General features: G+C 38.7%; 2 protein-coding genes across 2 annotated transcripts in view; one reads left to right on the forward strand and one right to left on the reverse strand.

Moving 5' to 3' along the window:
* Nucleotides 1–2,339, forward strand: part of LOC113404287 (modular serine protease-like) — a 34,325-nt gene extending 31,986 nt beyond the window's left edge. Inside the window, exons 14-15 of the mRNA XM_064219804.1 lie at nt 961–1,120; nt 2,112–2,339. Of these exons, the coding sequence (XP_064075874.1) occupies nt 961–1,120; nt 2,112–2,302 (351 nt within the window). The 3' untranslated portion in view covers nt 2,303–2,339. The remainder of the gene's footprint in view (nt 1–960; nt 1,121–2,111) is intronic.
* A 1,185-nt stretch (nt 2,340–3,524) lies between these two features.
* LOC113404405 (cilia- and flagella-associated protein 91-like) lies at nt 3,525–20,808 on the reverse strand. The gene is given in 22 exon segments (XM_064219640.1): nt 3,525–3,577; nt 4,208–4,330; nt 5,133–5,234; nt 5,747–5,890; nt 6,916–7,032; nt 7,458–7,544; nt 8,944–9,063; nt 9,561–9,730; nt 9,967–10,115; nt 11,326–11,417; nt 12,130–12,259; nt 12,906–13,052; nt 13,652–13,836; nt 14,444–14,617; nt 14,839–15,036; nt 15,840–16,008; nt 17,261–17,381; nt 18,051–18,117; nt 18,892–18,992; nt 19,654–19,767; nt 20,355–20,487; nt 20,769–20,808. Coding segments are annotated over 22 exon segments (2,736 nt in total).
* Between the last annotated feature and the right edge of the window lie 431 nt (nt 20,809–21,239).

Raw genomic sequence — 21,239 nt, forward strand, 5'->3', positions numbered from 1 at the left:
CCCCATATAAATAAGTTGGCGAATAGACTCAGCTCTGCAGCCTATGCGGTAAAAAAAATTAGACTTTTGACTGATGTGGATACGGCTCGCCTTGTGTACTTCAGTTATTTCCACAGTATAATGTCGTATGGCATCCTACTCTGGGGTAATGCAGCTGACATTAATACTATTTTTGTACTGCAGAAGAGGGCTATTCGTGCAATTTATAACCTGGGCCCAAAAGATTCGTTAAGAGATAAATTTAAAGAAATTAAAATAATGACTGTCGCTTCTCAATTTGTTTTTGATAATGTTATGTATGTACGCAAAAACATAAACGATTTTCCCAGAAATTGTGACGTACATTCTATTAACACTAGGAACAAGAATAAACTTGTTACTCCAAGTACCCGATTACACAGGGTTAGTAACTCTTTTTTGGGGCAATGTATACGTTTTTACAACAGGATCCCAGAAAACGTTCAAAATTATTCAATTATAAAATTCAAAAGAATCGTTAAAGAGCGTTTGTGTGCTAAAGGATATTACAACACTAATGACTTTTTAGTTGACTGCACACCTTGGGAATGAAATGATCGCCTCCAGGCTGCTTCAAATAACTAAAATATAATAATTATTGTACATGCAAAATGAAAAAAAAAAAAAAAAAAAATATCCCGCTGAGTTTCTTTCGCCGGTTCTTCTCGGGTCCGAGGTGCTAAATTCCGAACCGGTGGTAGATTTTTGACAATCAATAAGCAAGTGTAAACACTTCTATATTGAATAAAGATTTTTGATTTGATTTGATTTGATGTGCTCGATGCCGAGGGTAGCGAACAAAAACTTTGTTGTTAATTGTATTGTTACCGATTGTATTAACCGCACTGCAAATTCTATAAAATCTATGACGTAGGTATACAGGTTTTAATCCTTGTTTATTTTATCAATAAATGATTTGAATTCGAATGTTTTGACGACCAGGTCGCCGGCTGGGGTCTCACCGCTGAGAACGGAGCAGCCTCCCAAGTTCTAAAGGTGGTTGAATTGCCATACGTGAAAATAGAGGAGTGCTTCGCGATCTCACCGCCGAGTTTCAGGGAGTACATCACTAGTGACAAGATATGTGCCGGATACACGAACGGTATGTGTATGTTATTCTAGCTGTTCAGCTGTGTGTGTGTGTGTAAGAGGAGTTCATGGTTATGGTAAACATTGTCTATTATATCAGGAAATTTGTGCTAGAACCATAAAGCCTAGATCTTTTATTTGTTTTTTCTCGAATTTGCCCTTTTTCATACGTTTGTTTTTTCTTATTATTATTGTTATATTAGACATTATAATTAATTTTGTTCTGCTCTTATTATGTTTTTAGTTACAAGTGGAAACTTTACTGGTATATGTGCTAATTTTTATGCTTGAGCTTTAAGAATGACTTGTACTGTTTGTTTCCCTAATAAAGTAAAAAAAAAAAAATTAAATAAATAAAAAAAAAAAAAATTAACTAATCTAATGATTCTATTCGATGTTATACAAAAGTAACCTGGATTTCCCGGGAAATGAGAATAAACAAATTGAGGGCGATTTTGTAGAGAGCTTTCATTTGTTTTGAGAGAGACGGCCAAGTGGTTTGAACGCGTGCATTGTTCGATTCCGGGTTCAAACCCAGGCGAGCGCCACTGAATTTTCGTGTGCTTAATTTTTGTTTATAATTCATCTCGTGCTCGGCGGTGAAGGAAAACATCGTGAGGAAATAAATAATCCACAATTAACATTTTTTATCCTTGACTTGTTACGAGAAACAATGGCTTATTCACGAAGCGATTTTAAGCAATACATTATACATTTAATATAGATGTGGTCCTTTACAGCATGTAATTTAAATGAATATTTTCGAAGATATTACAGGTTTAAAATCCAAGGACATAGCGGTCTGTATTGTCTAATGACATAAAGCCGTGACCGTTGTATGGAGACATTCTGTAGTAAATTTAGTATCAGCATTGCACCCGCGAAGGCGGGACGAGTGACTGGTAACAATAACTTCGTTCCAATAGGTCCCAATAGCGTCCCCAGGAAACTGTTCTTTGTTTCATAGTGCCCATAGAACTGTCTTACGTTCCGTCTATCCGCAGGGACGACTCTGTGCCAAGGCGACAGCGGAGGGGGCCTCGCGTTCTCTGCGTCGGAGCGGAGCACGCAGCGCTATTACCTGCGAGGGATCGTGTCCACCGCGCCGCGCAACGAAAACCTCTGCAACGCGCACACGCTCACCGCTTTCACTCAGGTCATTAAACATGAACACTTCATCAAGGAATACGTTTAGATTTAATATGTTTTTATAGTAAATGATGTATTTTTTAAGACAATGGAGCATTTTATTTTTTCAATTCTCTAGGTGCCATTTTTTTTATCGTCGTAAACATTGATCGATGAAATCGACTGTTACAGGAAAGCTTTCTTTAAAATTATCTTTCTCATAGCAAATAATTTTGATATCACGTCGTGCATCACTGGCGTCCTCGTCAATTTAAATAAAATGAAGCTATATAAGGTTATATAATTTTTTTTTTTTTTTTTTCTCGTGAACAAGACATTCGTAGATAATGTCGAAATATCGAGCTCCACCAAATAAAAATAAAAAACATGGTAAATATCCCGTTTTAGATATTGTTAGTAATATATATAAATTGTACATTGAAAACAGTTATGTTGTCTAATTGACCTCTTTTGTAAGACTTTACACCAGAATATTTCCGTATCCTCGCCATTGTCTACTGGACGGAGATGAGCACACAGCCCATACGCCATCAGCGTGAAATTACCCAAAAACAAATTGTACATTCAAAATAAAATATACTTATTTTATTCAAATAGGCTTTTACAAGCACTATTGAATCCTCATTTAACAAACTATATTAAGTGAAGCTACTCCCGGTTCTGAAAGCAGATTATGCCGAGAAGAACCGGCAAGAGACTCAGTAGTTACTCTTTATCAACATTTAAAAGGCATATTAAATACAATTATAAACCCATGTTTGTAATACATCCAGCCTGGAAGTCAACAAAGGGTATTAGCGGTCCTGTTTATTTTTTTAACTTAAAATTTCAATCAAGAGATTTATCCGGTCCATTTTAATCTTGGAACTTCTCCCTGCCCAATGCGTTTAACAAACTAGGAAATCGAAATACAGTTGCGTCAGAACACAATCATAACAATGTTATGTAAATTCACAGTAACATTGAGGCCTTTGATAGAATCAGTAATAATCATTGTATGAACACGAGACATAAGGACAAGTTTCAGAGACCAGAATGTCAATAAAACCTGCTTGGGGCAAGATTTTCATGTCCATGATAAAATTCCGCAGATATTTCTAACTTTGCCTATACCAAAAACGTCCAGACTGTTTGGCCATCTCGTGATCATGCGACAAATGTTAAGGACTCTCTTATATCCTGAGATTATTTATCTATAAACGTAAAACAAAATACGACTGAATTTAATAAAGAATTTATTAAAGGTTACAAATTATTAACAAATATATTCATTGATCTTCCTCGCTCCCCTCCTCATCGTACTCTTCAATGGTAGAAGCTTCTGAAAATTAAAGTACAGCTTTACTTCAAGCTTTTATTAAAATTACTTTTCAATTAAGGCTATTCGAATAGGTTTTCGAGGGACAAATGTCTACATTTCGAAATGTAGGTAGAAGTGTGTGTGTGTGTGTGAGTGTGTTTTACATGTGTGCGCCAATGAACGAAAGCAACAGTCGGACACAAAAAAAATATATAAAATTTATTTAGTATTAATTACTAGCCAAGGGTATGAAAAATGTTTGAAGGCTAAAACAATGGTGATCACTCGAGCGAGTCGCGATGTCCGGTATCAAAAAAACCACGCGGTGCTACCTCGGGGGTTAAATGAAGCGCCCCGGATTGAAATAAACATTATTATTATTAAGTGAAGTGAAAAAGTACGCCGCACATGTTCAGCGTATTATGCACACACACACATACATATTATGAATACCTGTAAGTATTTTACATAGCGATAGTTTTAGGCTTTTAAGAGACTTTTCTCTTTATTTCATCAATAACCAACACAGTACAATAACATCAAAAAGGTTGACTTCTTTTGAGTGCCATGAGCTCCCGCGCCAGAAGAAGTCGCTCTTCCTTAACACACGCATACTTTAATTCAACTTATCACGCGAGTTAAGATACTCACCGACAGACGCAGCAGACGCAGCACTTGGGGACGGATCGGTGTCGCACTTGCAACGCCTCAACTCTTCCAGCTCTCGAAGCTCGGACGGCAACATGTTCGACTTCTTCATAGCATCCATGCTCTCTGTACACGACACCCCATATAAATTATTGTTTGTTAGGTATGTGGCGACAACACGTCAAACTTGAGCGAAGTTTGTAACAAAAGCCAGACAAACACCTTTGAATTTTCATATACCTAATTTATGAATTTATCCAGAGCTCGGTTGTGATGGAAACCGTTTTGGTGATGTCATGTGTCGAATGAAAATCTTCCCAATGTGAGGAAATGTATATCCAATATTTTCCCACATTGGGGCAGAGGCAAGAGGAGCCCTTAGACGGACAGTGATATGACAAAACTGTAGGTTTTACTTAATTTCAACTAACTTACCTGATATTTTACTCTCAAACAGTAATACTTAGTATTATTGTGTTCCAAGGGACATCGTATCTTAGTAAGTATGATTGGTGAAGCATTGTCGATGTAAGGAATGTTTAATATTTATTACAGCGTCAATTTTATGGTCGGTGGTGGCTACTGGGTCATATATCAATAAAAATGTCGCACAAGAAAATAATTCGTCCTCTCGACTCGAGTCCTAAGAAGAGGTTCGGTCTCACACCACCCTTATGACGCGCGTACTCTCAGCCCTTAAATGGGCCACCAAAAGCTTGACTTCCTCTTCCTCTCCCCACATTAACTACTAAACTCAAACACCAAACCAAAAGCCAAAACACAACAGTATTGTTGTACAGGCACAATGGACATAACACCGTGGCTTCCAAGGTTGGTAGCGCATTGGCGATGTAATTCATGATAATATTTCTTACAGCACCAATGTCTCCTATATAGGTGCTATATAAAATATAAAAATGAACCTCACCTAAGCTAAATTTAACTCTGCTGTCGTCGTTGCAATGACAAGCGCCGTCGAGCAGCGCCTCCTCGGCCCGCCGGCGCAGCTCTGAAGGCAGCTCGGTGGGACCTCGGACAGGACGAGATTTGTTAACGTCTTGCCAAAATTTTGAAGTTGTACTTCTTACAAATCGTCGATAGATTTGACAGCGAAAATCTATCGACAACTTATGAGACATTTGACAGCGAATCGACGCAATATTATGGTCGAGATCTCGAATAATCTGCGATAACATTAAGGATTTTCGAGAAAAATTGCGTTTCCGACGTCGATGACGCTGTTAACTTTGGAAGTAAAATTAAAGTGGACATAAGTAGTTTAGTCAAATAATATTATAAATAAAGATATGTTAATCTAGAACTGTTACTACTACAGTTAAATACGATTATATATGTATGTTATAAGTATATATATACTAAAATCGGAACGATACAGAGAAGACTAGCGGGGCCGACGCGTGAATCAACGAAATCGTGAATGGTTCCACGTTTGTTGATTAATTCAGCTCAGAATAAACTTTAGAAATATGAAAAATGCACTAAAAACAAAATAAATTAAATGATAACATTCATCTTAAATACAGTTAGATTTGTGTGTTTACTCACAGATAGTCGTCCTTTCAAACGGTTCGGTTCTCGCCAAGGCGTCTTCGTGGATGCGTCGCATGTAGTAATGATAGTCTGACCTCTTGGTCGCTTCGGCGTCGCCCGTCGCGCGGGATATGACTGGACGAGACAAATCTCTACATAGTATGGCAAAGTCGCTTCCCGCTTGTACGCTTAGATCTTTCAAACTGCGCAACGGATTTCGAAGCAGTTTTCGTCAATAAACAGAGCGATTCAAGAGGAAGATTTATATGTATAATACACAAGTACAGAAAAGTCGAGAATTTCAACTCTTCTAGCCGAAACAAAACAAGATTTTTTTGTTTTGTTAGATCTTCCATCTAAAAGTTGTACATAGAACCTTATTGTAGCCATGTGAAGCCGGGTCAAATAACTAGTTATATATATTGGAGAGGAACTGCCTTCTCGGTCTATCGTATAAAGCCTCAGATTCCGAGGATTCAAATCCAAAAAAAATATTAGGATTTTCTGCCAAATCTCAATAACAGCTCGGAATCTGGAAGTTGGAAGCACAATGTCGTGCTTAGGTAACGTAAAGCCGTTAGTCCTGCGGCTGAATTCATTGTCACGTGTCGAATTTGCTGCCCCGTGGATTACGAGAGTTAGGCAATAGAGAGTAGACCTGCCTTTGCGCACAGACTGCCTGTGCCTACCATCATCAGTATTCAGTAATAGGGTTTTAAGAAATACCCGGTAAAGGTTACACATACATCTTTATGGTTTGGAGGACTTTATTTAATCGTTAAAAGATAGTGGTTGGGTCCGAACCGATGAATCTATACATGTATTTGAGCAAATTTACGAGGGACATAATATCTTGGACCAAATAGTTGGTAAAACATTGGTAATAAATGAGTAAGGAATGTCCATCAACAAGGAACACAAAATCTTGCACCAAATAGTTAGCTGAGCATTGGTAAACCAAATGAATAAGGAACGTTCATCGGCTAATATAAGATACTCACTATCTTGGACCCAATAATTGACTGAGAATTCGTTAATAAACTAAATAAGGAATCACCTTCGACATGTCCAAGAGACGTTACATCTTGGATCCAATAGTTGGCAAACATTGGTGAATAAGCAATGACCAACGCAAAAATATTCCAATATTTCCAACTCACGTTCATCGACGACTTCTCGCGCGTCGATCGTGATCTCGGTCGCCTCACGGACAGTTCGTGCTATGAACATCTTCACCTCCTCACCTTCCAGACGTTGTAGTCGTGATAAGTAAACAGCTGTTGATATCAAAGAAAATATTATTAAGAATTTTTATTGTCTACTCTTGTTTACCGAAGCTGGAAACAGCAAAGCGGCTAGATACTAGGGGCCCCGGTTTTGTTTCGTTTTTCATATGGGGGAGAGAACGCCATTATCGTAACGCTTGGCAGGTGAGTTGGCAATCGCAGTAAGGCGGTCACGACGCCTTCACCACACGGCAAACAATAGTTGCGGGAAATGCAAGACCGGCCGTTGTGGAGATCCTCGGGGGAGGTCTCTGACCAGCAGCGGACGTTTTCCGGGACTGAACTCCTCCCTCAACTTTGGAATGGTCTCAGTGAATAAGTTATTAATATATACATACACATTTTAGATGCACTTTCGAGAAAGTGCTTTTCTCAATTATTAAATTTAAGTTTTTTATTAAGAATAATATACTCACCGTCATCAACGACAGCGTCGAGCAAGTAACGTATGTCGTGTTGTGGGGGAAACCTTTCTTCGGTTGACCTTGTGACGTCCTCGCGACCTTGAAAAATGTAACTATATTTTATAATAAGTATTTATTCATATCTCCTAAATAAAAGAATTTACGTATTACAATATAAGTTTAGTTGAAGAACAGCTCACATAGAGTCAGAACTATTAGAGGCATAGACCTGGATGACAGATCACTATGTCCTTACTCAGAGCGCGATAGGACTCAGGGAGAATTTAGAGGGGCGCCGAGGTCTGTCGTCTCTTGCTGCAATACTGTGCCTACACATATCATTAGTTTCGGTCCACGATCATACTGCATTTACGTGTATATTTTTTTTTTCAAAGATACCCCTGGTACCAACCGGGTCCTTGTGGCCCAGTCTGATCCTAGTCGAATAAAAGGGTCGCAAATGCATATCCAGCCCGGGGTGTCTAAATGGTTCATGTTAGCCCTGTCCTCACCTCTACGGATGAAATGAGTTAGTTTATAATTACTGTACGGTAATAGATATTAGTTCAGAAACGCATGTACTGAATTCATGCGCTTATTTTATATCCACAATCCATCTCTTGCTTAGGGGTGAAGGAAAACATCGTGAGAAAACATACACTAGGATTAGAATCTGCCACGTGTATCCACCAACCAGCGTAGTCTCAACCAAGCTCTAGACCTTCTCCTAGCAGTGGCTATACCCAGGTTGTGACTTAATTTATAAAAAGGGGATCCAAACAACGCAATCGATAGGCAAGACTTCAAACAGATACCAATAGGAAATTAAAAAAAGGAAAATTTGAATTAAATTTAGAAGAGAGCTCACAACTCTGATGCTTCTGACATAAGCTAACTTTACTTCTCACTGAAAATCACCCAGTGTCATCAAAAATTTTTGATGAGATAATTCGGGTACAATCTCATCTATAAGAAGGAAAATCCACGATGACTGAAGAGGACCAACGGCTTTACGTGTTATCCAAGTCACGGAAGCGTAAACACTTCCAACTACCAAGCTGTTACTGATAATTTTTAGGCCCTTGAAATTTTGTTTTTTTTTTTTTGTAATTGGTAGTCAGACCGGCAAATGGGCCATCTGATGTGAAGTGGTCACCACCGCCCAGACACAATGGCGCTGTTAGAAATATTAACCATCCCATACATCGCCAATGCGCCACCAACCTTGTGAACTAAGATGTTACGTCCCTTGTGCCTGCAGTTACACTGGCTCACCCAGCCTTCAAACCGGAACAAAACAATACCAAGTATTGCTACTTGGTAGCAAAATATCTGATTAGTGGGTGGTACCTACCCAGACGAGTTCGCACGAAGCCCTACCACCAAGTAAAAATTTCTAGTCACTTAAACAACTTGACAGTCAAATCTCTCGTTCTGAAAGCAACAGCTCCCGATAGATGACGCACAGGACTAATTAGAAGATATTTTAGTTACTTACGTCTCGTGTATTTCCATCGGGGATCGTCTCTAGCTTCTGTCTCGACCGTTTCCATATCAATTTCACAGATCTGACATTTGCATTGATCGTCCAAACTTCGTCCACAGCGCATACACTTCTCTAAACATAACAACAGAGTATACATTCATTCATTCGTGTATAGTCGACGGCACTGACGCTTCGGGCTGTTGCTTTAAATAGGTAACAAGGCTAGTAGGTAACTACCCATAAACATAATCATTGTTAGAAATACTAAACATTCTGTACATGGCCAATACGCCACCAACTAAGGGAACTAAGATGATCTATGCGGCCATTGTTACACTGGCTCACTGCTCCCGGACCGCAACAATACTAAGTATTGTGGTTTGGTGGTAAAATATATGATGTGTGGATATCTACCCACACGGGCTTGCACAAAGCGCTCAAACAAAATATAATTTATCAAGACGGGCTTTTACAAAGCGATCCCAAAAAATAGAGGCTAATTTTAAAAAATCTGTCCCTGAATACGTCCTCAAATCTGCTACCTAAACCTTGAGTCTGCTCAGCCACATCAACAATTATTGATTGGTACTTACTCACTTACTAACTCATACTAAACCAATCGTAGATACCTGTCCTGACTTCAGCATCATCTACAAGACCAAATATAGAACTTCTAGCCGCTTCCAGTTTAGATGCTTGGAGCGCTGACACGCGATGCCTTGAAGCCGCTTTCTGTGCTTCGGGGAGTAAGAACTGTTGGACCAATTCAGCTACCATCTCATTCTGCTCCGCTGTTGACCTGACAAGGATGAAAATTTACGTTTTTAGCTTTGTGGATAACATTTTAGGTACATTTTCAATTTGCCCTCCTTTAGATCTAGATAATACGGAGAAATCCTATAAATAATTCGGCCGGTTGTTATAATGCTCCTTGTTTTCTAACTATCCAGTCCTTTGCAATCGGTCTTCGGATCTTCGAAAGTGTCAGACATGACCGATTATCCTACACCCGTAAACAAATCCCGTCGCACTCACATAGAGCCGTGTTCTCTCACGGAGCGATCGATGGCGTCGGCGTCGGCTCTCGCTTTCTGGACCGCCTGCTCCTCCGCAGCGAGCTCCACCGCCTGCCGCGTGACGTCACGCAGGTAGGCGTCCACTGTCTCCTGGGTAACTCCCAGCACCTATCCGAAATATATTGAACATTTCTCACCTTCATTATTTTATGCTAACAAAAATCTAAAATCTAGCAACAATCACTAAAACGCGAGCGTAGCCGCGGGCAACAGCTAGTAATCTTTGTGGTGCATGTAGGTATGTGTTCAGTTACTATACTAAATAAAGTAAAACGCCTCAAGTGAATTACTATGATAATTTAAAGAAACAGCCAGTTGATATTCCGTTGTTGTGCTTGGAAATTATTTCGAGACGCTGCTCCAAAGCAGGTCGATGAATAGCAGGGATACACCAGGGATGTATATTATGGAGCTCTGCAACCGTAACCATCGGATATCCGAAATAAAAATGTATCGGTTACTGAACTGAATCCTATAAAAACGTTGCTTTTTTTGCAATTTTATACAAGGCAAACAAAGCAACTACCTAATAATATTCTGTTATTCCCTGGGGGATGGCTACAAGATGAAAATGACTCAAATGCCTCCCACAAATCTACCAATGAAGAAAAGGAAGAGAGAAACAATCAACTAGGTACTTTAAGACGTCTTTGTCTACCAGAGGTTGCGCTACTAATTTTTAAAATATTGCGCGTAGTGATGATATGGATGATCAAAAAGAAGCTCTTAAAATGATCAATTCAATCGCCTGTGAAAACCGTGGTCTTTACCAAGTATTTACAAAAAGTAAACTTTTCGAAGTACTAGACAGAATTAAAGAATCTTCTTTGTTTTTTGTAGAAAAGGGTAACTTGGTTGTAAGGGTAAATCGGATGAATAATTTCCAATTAAAATAAAATATATATACTTATTAAGTAGGTCACTTTATTTTAAGGCTATTTATCTTTTCTATAATATTACTTTTTACCAAATAAGGTCAAGCTGTTACGTCATAATTTACTCTTTTACGGTTTCTAAATTATCTAATATCCGAAACAATCGGATAAACCGTAATCATTTCGTATCCGTAACCGTATTTGAAACCAATAAAATATTAAATCATATCAAAATGTTCTTTATTCGAGTCGGCTCATAAAAGCACTTTTGAATGGACATGTTATATTGAATTAAATATAAAACTACCACCGTTTCGGAAAGGTCATAGAAGAATCGGCAAGAAAATCAGTTAGTCTTTTTCACCGTTTTAATTATAGAATATGCCGTTAAAATGCATTTTAAAGTAAGTAAAGGAAATCGAGGACCGAAACAAACTTCATACCTGCTTGAACAACTCGTCATGTTCTCTTCTTCGATGCTCCTCCTTCTGTCTCCGTCCAGCTTCCGCCGCTTCACGCATAGATTTTTCTCGAACTAAAATTAAAAAAAAAACGACCTACTATAATAACGAGTACACTCCCTTCGGGTAAGATCGGCAATGAGTACTTATCGCTCGAATTTCCGACTGATTGGATCACTTTTTATGTGTTTCTTTAGAGAATATAAGAGTTTTTATCACTTTGATGCGGTGCTGACCATTATCAAGCGAGATCAGTCAACTACGCAGGACTTATTATAATGCACAAGTGCTTGCGCAAACGCAGGTATAGCCTCTGTTATTTACGTACTTTCCGATGCACGAGAGTGTACACTTCCAACATTTAGTCTCTGGGCTGTTACGGAAAAAAAACCTAACCCAATAACCTTCTATCTAAAACCTCGAGATCTGGAGCATTATACTCATGGTGGTTCATGTTAGATAAGTTTGGATAATTTTTTTAATGATATTGATACGTACACGGGCAATTGGCCACCTTATGGTAAGGCGTCACAACTATCTATAGACATTGGCGCTGTTAGAAATTATAGCCAATCCTTGCATCGCCAATGCGCCACCAACCTTGGAAACTAATAAATGATGTCCCTTTTGCCTGTAGTTACATTGACTCACTCACCCTTCAAGCCTTCGAAAACACAACAATACCTTTTGCCATTCGGCGGTAGGATATCTGATGACTGTATAGTTATTTTGTTGCTGTTACATATATAATGAAATGTTACATATCTTTTGCATTAATCAACTCACGCGCAATCAATACAAAGGCATGTTGCCTTCTCTCCTCCTTTAGCCTCCTAAGCTCCTTCTCCAGGAAGTCCAGAGCCGCTGACACCGCTCCTCCACACAACTCCTCCACTAATGCACTTATTGCTTCCTCCTGGATAAAAAGGTGTCGTTTAAAAGGGGATGAAGAAACTATCTGAGGGTCTAATCTATGACGTCATATGAAATAAGATATGTACCGATGCCTTCCCCCATATAAAGAACATTAACACCCCTCGTTATAAGTTTAACGTATGTGTACGTCTGTAGCACCATAGCTCCTAAACGGCTGATTTCATTTTCTCTTTTTGATCGAGTGTCCTTAGCTTGATTAAAGAGAATTTGTTTAGTATTTTGAACATCATCAGCTCTTTCAGCTTTATGCTCTTAATCGATTCAAAATACATATATCCTATGTTTTGAAAAAAAATTGCGTAAAACGTTAAAAATCTTATTTAGATTTTTTGTCTTTATTCAAGTAGACTATGGATTTACGAAAAATTCGTTTTGAACGTCGACGAAGCTGTTATTTAGCTGTTTCCATTATAATTTAACTTTGAAAGTAAAATTATAATGGAATTAAGTAGTCAAGTGTAATAGTGTTGTATTACAAATAAAGATATATTAATCAAGAACTCTTAGTAGTGCACAATATAGCTGAGCTATTCAATCGAGCTAGCAAATCACGTACGTAAATGAAAGTTAGTTCGATACGAATTGCTCTAACGGTCATATTCTGCTAATATAACAAGACTTCTAACCTTTTGTTCAGCCTCAGAGCGAACGGCTTGATAGTCCCTGGCCCTGGACTCTTCCTTGGCGATACGAGCTCGGTCCTCCTTCTGCAGACCGTGCGTAGTCTTCAACTCTTCAGTGAGTTCTGCGGCCCTAGTCCGTCCTTCGAACATCTACGATACAATAGTCATTATAATTATTATACGTCTTTGATATGTCAACCTCGGTGGTCTAATGGCAAACAGAACCGATGACTCTGAGGTCCTGAGATCGAACTCCGGTTACGGGCTCTAAATAGTGTAAAGTTAAAATTAACTAACAGCCTCAAAATTGTCCACTGTTGGGCTATGATCGCCCCTCCCTGTAAGGAGAAGGTTTGGAGCAAATTCCACCTCGCTACTCAAATATGGGTTGGGGGATAAGCATGTGACAGAAACTCATTAAGATAAGACGCATGGTTTCCTCACGATCAACAAATGAATAATAAATATAAATTAAACACCTGAAATTTCAGTGATGCTTGAGTGTTAGTCCGCATCGTCGGTTAAGATGCCGTTCTAACCACTGGGCCATCTCGGCTCAAGTTGGAAAGCATGTGTACTCTCAAGCCGTTGCTCTTACGACTGATCCAATCTTAACAGTTTTCCTGTCTCATCGGATTATGAGGTATGTATATTGTATGAAATGAAAGGAGAATGCCCACTTGAACATGGTTTTCGTCATTAAAATCAATCAAAAGTATTCTCTGATTAATAACTCAAATTCATCTCACCAAAACCTGCACAGCACGTCCTCTTAAAACTCGCTGTAACGTCAACGCCGCTTGGTGAGACGCCTCGTCTTCCTCAGGGACTTCCTCCATTTCAGGAGTTGGGGGTCTCGGAGTCTCTACGAGCCGACGAGGCTTGAGCACTCTGAGAGGCCCAGCAGACGTTAAAGCCGCTCCGAGACGTGCCTCTGGATGATATAAGCAGTTATATCGAATAGAGTTCTATTATAAATAAAGATATATTAACCAAGAACTGTTTGTAGTGCACAATATAGCAGAACTATGAGCAAATCGCATGATATACGTAAACCTAAGGTTTGTTTACCTTCACAGCTCTTGCCATTGAAACATCATTGAATTACTATGCAGTGAAAAAACTAAGTCGCTTCCCGCTGTCTGTCTATCCCTATGTATACTTAGATCTGGTTTTTTTTTATAGATAGAGTGATTCAAGAGGAAGGTTTTATATCCATAATACATGCATAATATAGTAGAGAAATACTGATCATTTTAGAGGTTTCTGAAGTGATGTCGTAAATAAACACATGTTTTGAGCTTACATTGCAAACGCTGACTGCACCCTACGAGATAGATCAAAATAATGTACTGCAGTATTATACACCTTAAAAACTTGTGAACGTTGAATATAAAAACACCCTGTAGTATATTTAATATCAGCATTGCACTCGTGCGAAGCCGGCGTGGGTCGCTTTTCGTCGTCGTGGTCGTATTATATATATCAAGGGCGGGAGGAGTTACTGTGACAGTGTCGATACCACGTTTTTAATTAATTACTTTTCAAATCATTGTGCAAATTTTCCAGGAACTGTTCGCTCCACTTGGTCTCCCTCTCGCAGAGCTGCGTCGTGTCCCGTTGGATGTGATGGCCGGAACAGGTCAGGGCGAGATTCTCACCACACTTCTGAAGCCACACTGGCGGTGCTGATAGCTGTTCGTGGTCTTCTAGAGCTTAAATTGAGAGAAACAAAACTATCTCGGGACATATATCTTCATAATGTGTAAAAATTACTAATCTAAATGTACTGTGTGCAAAATAATCCATTCTGAGGTAACATTCCGGGGTATGATTTTGTTGCTATTTCATTAAAATATTTCAAAGTTATTAAAAGTCTAAAGATTCAGTAAAGTACGTAATCAAAACAGCGAGGCACGGCCAGCGCAGAACTTACAAAGTAAATTAGGATCGTAAGCGATCTCCGCGTGCCGCCTGCGCGCCTGGTACCCGTGGCGCGCGCGCGGGGCGCGCAGGTCGGACGCGGGGTCCCGCGCCGCCGCCGTGGCGCTCCCGCCGCCCCGCGCCGCGCGCATCTCTTGAACGAGTCCCATTCGACCCCCGCACTTGTGTAAGGTTGTCAGTTTGCGAAGTTCTGGGAAACCAGGGAGCCAATTCTAATAACTTGTAACGATTACGATATGTTTTCGATTCTATTCCGATCCAAATTCTACTATTTCTACTTATTATTAATTAAGAATACATCGATTACGATACGATCCCGATTGGTTAACTTCGCCGACTGGGTTGACGCGTCAGTGGTATCAGGAAATATCTGAAGGGCAAAGACTGCGTTTCGATTCGATTGCGTTAAAGTGACAATTAGAAGAATTATTGGCGCCGTGTTACAGTTCTCATATAATTTATGAGAACTGTGAACCAACTCTTTTCAATCCTAAACTTTTCAACTTTTCAACACTAAACCCATAATATTCTGAACTTTCCAGAACCGATTTTCATATTTTTTATTACAATATATAAATATTTCTGTTTTTTTCTAACTTAAATATGTACAGTGTACATTAGTTTTATGTATACAAATTAAACGTTATGTTGGCTGAAAATCAGCTACAAATTTTGAGTCTACGACCTTTTCTTTCCTTTGAGTTTCATATATAAAGATCACATCACATATTCTGATGCCAATATCTTTTATTGTTGTAATCTGGTTTGACTCACCTTTGTGAGTGAGCACAAGGGATATAACTTTGTTCCTTGTTTTGTTATAAAATTGAACGGCCAATCATAAAATTAATAAATCCTTACACCTCCAATGGGTACCAACCGTGGGGGAAGATTTCATGTCCCTAGAGTCAGACCGCCTTCAAACCGGAGCACAGGAATTCCAAGTATTGCTTTTTGGTTAGTAATAATAATACCAATTCCATTCGATCGTACCTCTATCCCTCTTCCGTCGAATGTTATCAATCTTCTGTTCCATGTCAGTCTTTTTGTTAGCCCAGAGTTTCGCGAGCTTCGTTACTGTGCGGTCAGTGCTCTTTTTACGCTGCTGTGTCTGCAGCTTATGGAGAAGGGCGAGGCGAATATCTTGGAGTTCGTCGATTTCCTAAACACGAATAACTAATTATTCGTATAGGCGTTTCGAATTATTCTTAAAAATATACACATATTTTACAAACTAATATCCGCCCACATCGCTGGGGTTGTTGATTTTACTGGAAGTAAAATTCATGCAAAATAACACAGTACTTATTAGATTAGATTGAACAATAATTGTGAATATTAACGTAATTGTAAATCTAAAAATAATTTGTAAACTTTAATTGAATAAAATACATTAAATATAATTTTTATTTGACACGTACAATGTTAAAAAATCTAAATAAAAATATTAATAATGATGTCAATATTATTATATAAAGAGAATTAGTCCGACTTTCCGAACGTCATTACGTCAAACTGACACATGAGTTCATTATTTCACTTTTGGCGGGAAGCAGCGCGAAATACGGTCAAGCGTAATACTGTTATACTGTATCGTAATCATATTCGAAAAACCAGTAATTGATAAAAGTATTTCGTTATTAATTAAAATATCGTTCTAACAAATTCATTACAAGTAATTTTGTTTCGTAAAATAGTCTATGCGACTACCATCATTTCTTGGATAAGAAAAACTTAAATATTAGTGTGTCCATTGTTACGTCTATTGCATCTATAAAAAATATCGTACTGGGCAGCTAAAATTATGTCTAAGTTGAGGCAACTCTCATTATGTAATTGACGGCACATGGTGCGCCATCTTGTTTATTCGTACTGGTTGGAAAAGAGTGTCAATGGGAGTCGAACGGCGCTCTAGTGAAGCGTCGCGTCGATGGTAGCGCGGCGGCCATCTTGGATCGACGGCTACATTAAAGATTTCCCGCGCACCACGTGTGGGACGAATCGCTAATTTCCAACATTATCTTTATTATTTTGTAACAGATTTAGTGATTAGTGTGTTTGTATATATGATTTATTGACAAATATATACTGATGACTATTGTGAATACATTTATGATTCCTGATATTGCCAATAAAATGTCTATACAAATGTTACATATATTTGATTATATAGTTTTCTATAATTTATTTTTTAATAAATATTTATTATAAGTAGTTTTAAAATTAGGAGCTACATTAGGTTAAGATGTTGATTTGTTATTTCTTGTGCACGCTGTGTTCTTCTTTAAGTAATTATGACACTTTAATATGACACAATATAACTCTACTTTTTTACATTATACTATTTTAATCAGTGTACACATTGTTAAAAAACCAAATAAAATAAAAAAATAATAAATAATTCAGTCATTCACCGCCTCTCTAAATATCCAGTCTTTAGTTTCAATATCTGTGATGATGCCCTCCCTATTCTTCAACCAGCGAGGGTATCCGCCTTTCTCCACCAACTCGGTCCATTTACGCGCGTGACGCATCCTGACAAAGGAGGAAGAATCTTTAAAAAAAATTGTCTACTTCCTTTTATCATTTCTAGGTATATATTTGGTGGTAGGGCTTTGAGCCAAGATGGCCCAATGAGCCGAGATGGCCAATTGGATGGAACGCATGTATCTTAACCGATGATTTCGGGTTCAAACCCAGGCAAGCGCCACTGAATTTTCATGTGCTTAATTTTTGTTTATAATTCATTTCGTACTCGGCGGTGAAGGAAAACATCGTGAGGAAACCTGCGGTGTCTAATTTCAACGATATTCTGCCACATGTGTATCCACCGACCCGCATTGGAACAGCGTGGAGGAATATGCTCCAAAACCTTCTCCTCAAAGGGAGGAGAGGTCTTAGCCCAGCAGTAGGATATTTACAGACTGTCAGTTAATTTTAACTTGACACTATTTAGAGACCCTAACCGGAGTTCGATCTCAGGACCTCAAGAGTCATCGGTTCTGTATGCTAGCCATTAGACCACCGAGGCTGGCAAGTCAAAGACGTATAATAATTAATAATAATAATAAGAGGATGCCTTAGCCCAGCAGTGGGAAAATTTACAGGCTGTAAATGTAAAAAAATGTTGATGAGTAAATTTGAGGTTTGAATTTTTTTTAAATCTGATACTAATTTTTAAAAACAATTACATTAATTATTTACTTATTGATCATTTCCGTTGTGTGAAAGTCGGCCGGCAAATCTCCTTTGCGATATGGACTTCCAGGTCCTAAGGAACATAACCAATTTTTTCTATTAAGTATTTTTTAAAAACATATTATTTTTTACGAATGTACTGTAATGCCTCATATTGTACGTTTAACTTATTAACAATATTCAATAAAAAAAAAAACTTTTTTAAATACGTTTTTTTTATGGCATTGGTTGGCGGACGAGCTTATGGGCCACCTGATGGTAAGTGGTCACCGCCGCCCATAGACAAAGGCGCCGTAAGAAATATTAACCATTCCTTACATCACCTATGCGCCACCAACCTTGGGAACTAAGATGTTATGTCCCTTGTGCCTATGATTACACTGGCTCACTGACCCTTCTAACCGGAACACAACAATACAGTGTACTGTTATTTGGCGGTAGAATATCATAATGATTAGGACGAAATCGGAATGTCGCCGGCGTTTCGCTAGTATTTAATAATAAGATTTAATACGCTAGTTAATAACTGTTATTGAAAGATTGTAATACTTTATCGCGGCAAGGATTAGTTTAACAGATCTATTTATTATTATTTGTCACACAAACTTCTCTAAACGGTCAAGTGCCAGGTTTTTTTTTTTTTCTTTTTAAATTTGGATGGTTACGAACACATATAGTAAGAGATAGTGTTGGCAGTTACAAGGGGTCGAGGACTCGGACCAGCCCCTCGATGTACTGGCTTACTGCGTAGAAATGGACCACAACTTGTGCACAATGGCCGTTAATATCCGATAAAAACCAATCCTGTTTCCTGTTCCTAAATTAAAAATATGAAATCGCCACATACCCCATTCAAACTTATCTAAATACATCACTTCCGGCGTATCCTCACACTCCTCAGCCGGCATCGCGTCCGGTTGCCACGGTGTCGTCTGAGCTGATGATTCTCTGTAATTTATTTATTTTGGACTACATGTACAGTCACTAAATTGTGCGCAAATATAGGTGCACTTTCTATTACCAGATATAATCCAATGGAGAGGAAATCCGACATGACCGGAAACCGTGTTATCCGAGGCACGAAAATGTAAGCACTGCTAACATCCAGAAAAATTTACCTTTTTGTTATTGAACCAACACGAGATTTGAACTCGGGACCTTTATTCATTAAAAGTCTAGCGTCTAGAGTATATTCCAATCGATGAAGGACTGAAGATAAACAAACCTTAGATTTACGTATTCCATGCGATTTGCTTATAGCTCAGCTATAATGTGCACTACAAACAGTTCTTGATTCATATATCTTTATTTGTAATACAACACTATTCCACTGAACAACATACATCCATTTTAATTTTACTTCCAAAGCCCGGACAAAAGCTTCGTCGTCGTTCAAGACGCCATTTTTTCACAAATCTATCGTGAATATCACAGATTATTCGAACTCGCGTCAAACCTATTTGACGTGGCGTCAATTCGACGTCAAACATTTTTTATTTGGGTCCTGTCCTCTTGTGGTTGGAATAGAGTTTAGATATAAATTAAATTATACACGTAAAACATGGCGAGATGATGATATAATACTTGGTGCTCATTATAAGTTGCCTACCGATACAAACTCTGTGTCCCCCTATTTCTCGGCTTCGTAGGCCCAGGGGTCATCATATCTGTCGGGGGCCGGAAGTCAGGAGTGGCGCTCTTCATCGGACATAATTTCTTCGGACTATAATACAAGAATAATACTAATATAATACACATTGCTCGAAGAACCGACGGCCGATGGGGCAGACGAGTTCTCGAGTGGCGACCATGGAACGGAAGACGTAGCGGTGGGTAAGCCCCCCCAATGGTGGTCCGACGACCTGGTGAAGGTCGCGGGATGCCGCTGGTTGCGGGCTGCACAAGACCGGTCATTGTGGCGATCTTTGGGGGAGGCCTATGCCCAGCAGTGGACATCCTTCGTCTGAGAGATGAGATGAGATGATAATACAAACGTAGTTTAATTTATAATCGACAACATTGAAGAATCTTGTCTGTATGTATGTATCTGTATCTACGTGTGTCTCTTAACTAAAACCGAGTTAGCCGTCTCAGCTTCACATGAGTGCAACAAATAAGGGTCTATACACACTATTAGATTGAAGAACAAGCATATAAAGTTTTTTCCGGTAAATTTGAAATAGTTGGCATTCCTCGACTATAATATGCGTTTATTAGATACATAAAACTTAATAATAAAATTTTGCTAAAAGCTGACCTTTTTCTGTGTATAAATATTACTTAGACAAGAGAAGAAGTAATCATACATACACGGCGGAATACTTAAACCGATCCTTCCCCGCTAACTCAGGCGTGGGAACGCCACGTGCCCTCCCCACCTTATCCAAGTAAGCGCCGTACGAACGATCCACGTGTGGAGGCAGACGACAGTTCGGATGGTACACTATTGTAATAAATATCAATTATTTTTCATTTCTCATATACTTTACACAACCTTATTATTTACTTGGTTGATTTTATTTATATAAAATAATATTACACACCATTTATACCAAGAAACAGAATATCAAAATCACTCGACGCTCAGCTGATAGTTAAAATATCACTAACAAAAATCTGCAGTATATTTTACTCTCTCAACATATCTGTGGAAGAACTTATCGCATTGTGCTGCGCAGACAATCTCAAGGAGTATTAAAACTCGTAGTACTGAAATGTACTCACCAACTTGCATTCTTGGAAACTGACGCAGTTCAGAGAACATCGTCTTGTATACCGGTTGGATCACCTGCAAATGTTACATGGGTAGGTGTATTATAAAATATACGACTGTCAACGTCCAGAGACGCGTCCCGAGTTAGTTAAACTAAACAAGTTATTTGACTGGTTTTTAAAATCAATTTTATATTATTTAGTAGAGGTTAAGGAACCCAGTAAAAGTTGTTTTTTTTTAATTCTAGTACATGTTTGCTGAAAAATATCAAATTAAAAATTCCATATTTAAATAGCGCGCGAAAACGCTACTTTGACAATATGGCGCTGCAATGGGGTCGGCGACGTCGCTTGCCTGTATTGTAATCTGTGGCACATATAATCCACATACAGTAGGCAAACGAGATTAACGAGCGAGTGACGTCATCATAAGCCCGACCAATCAGGAGCGTTTTGATTCACGTGACAAACGTTTAAAAAATG

This window comes from Vanessa tameamea, chromosome 29 (genome assembly GCF_037043105.1).
Source record: "Vanessa tameamea isolate UH-Manoa-2023 chromosome 29, ilVanTame1 primary haplotype, whole genome shotgun sequence".
NCBI classification, from domain to species: domain Eukaryota; kingdom Metazoa; phylum Arthropoda; class Insecta; order Lepidoptera; family Nymphalidae; genus Vanessa; species Vanessa tameamea.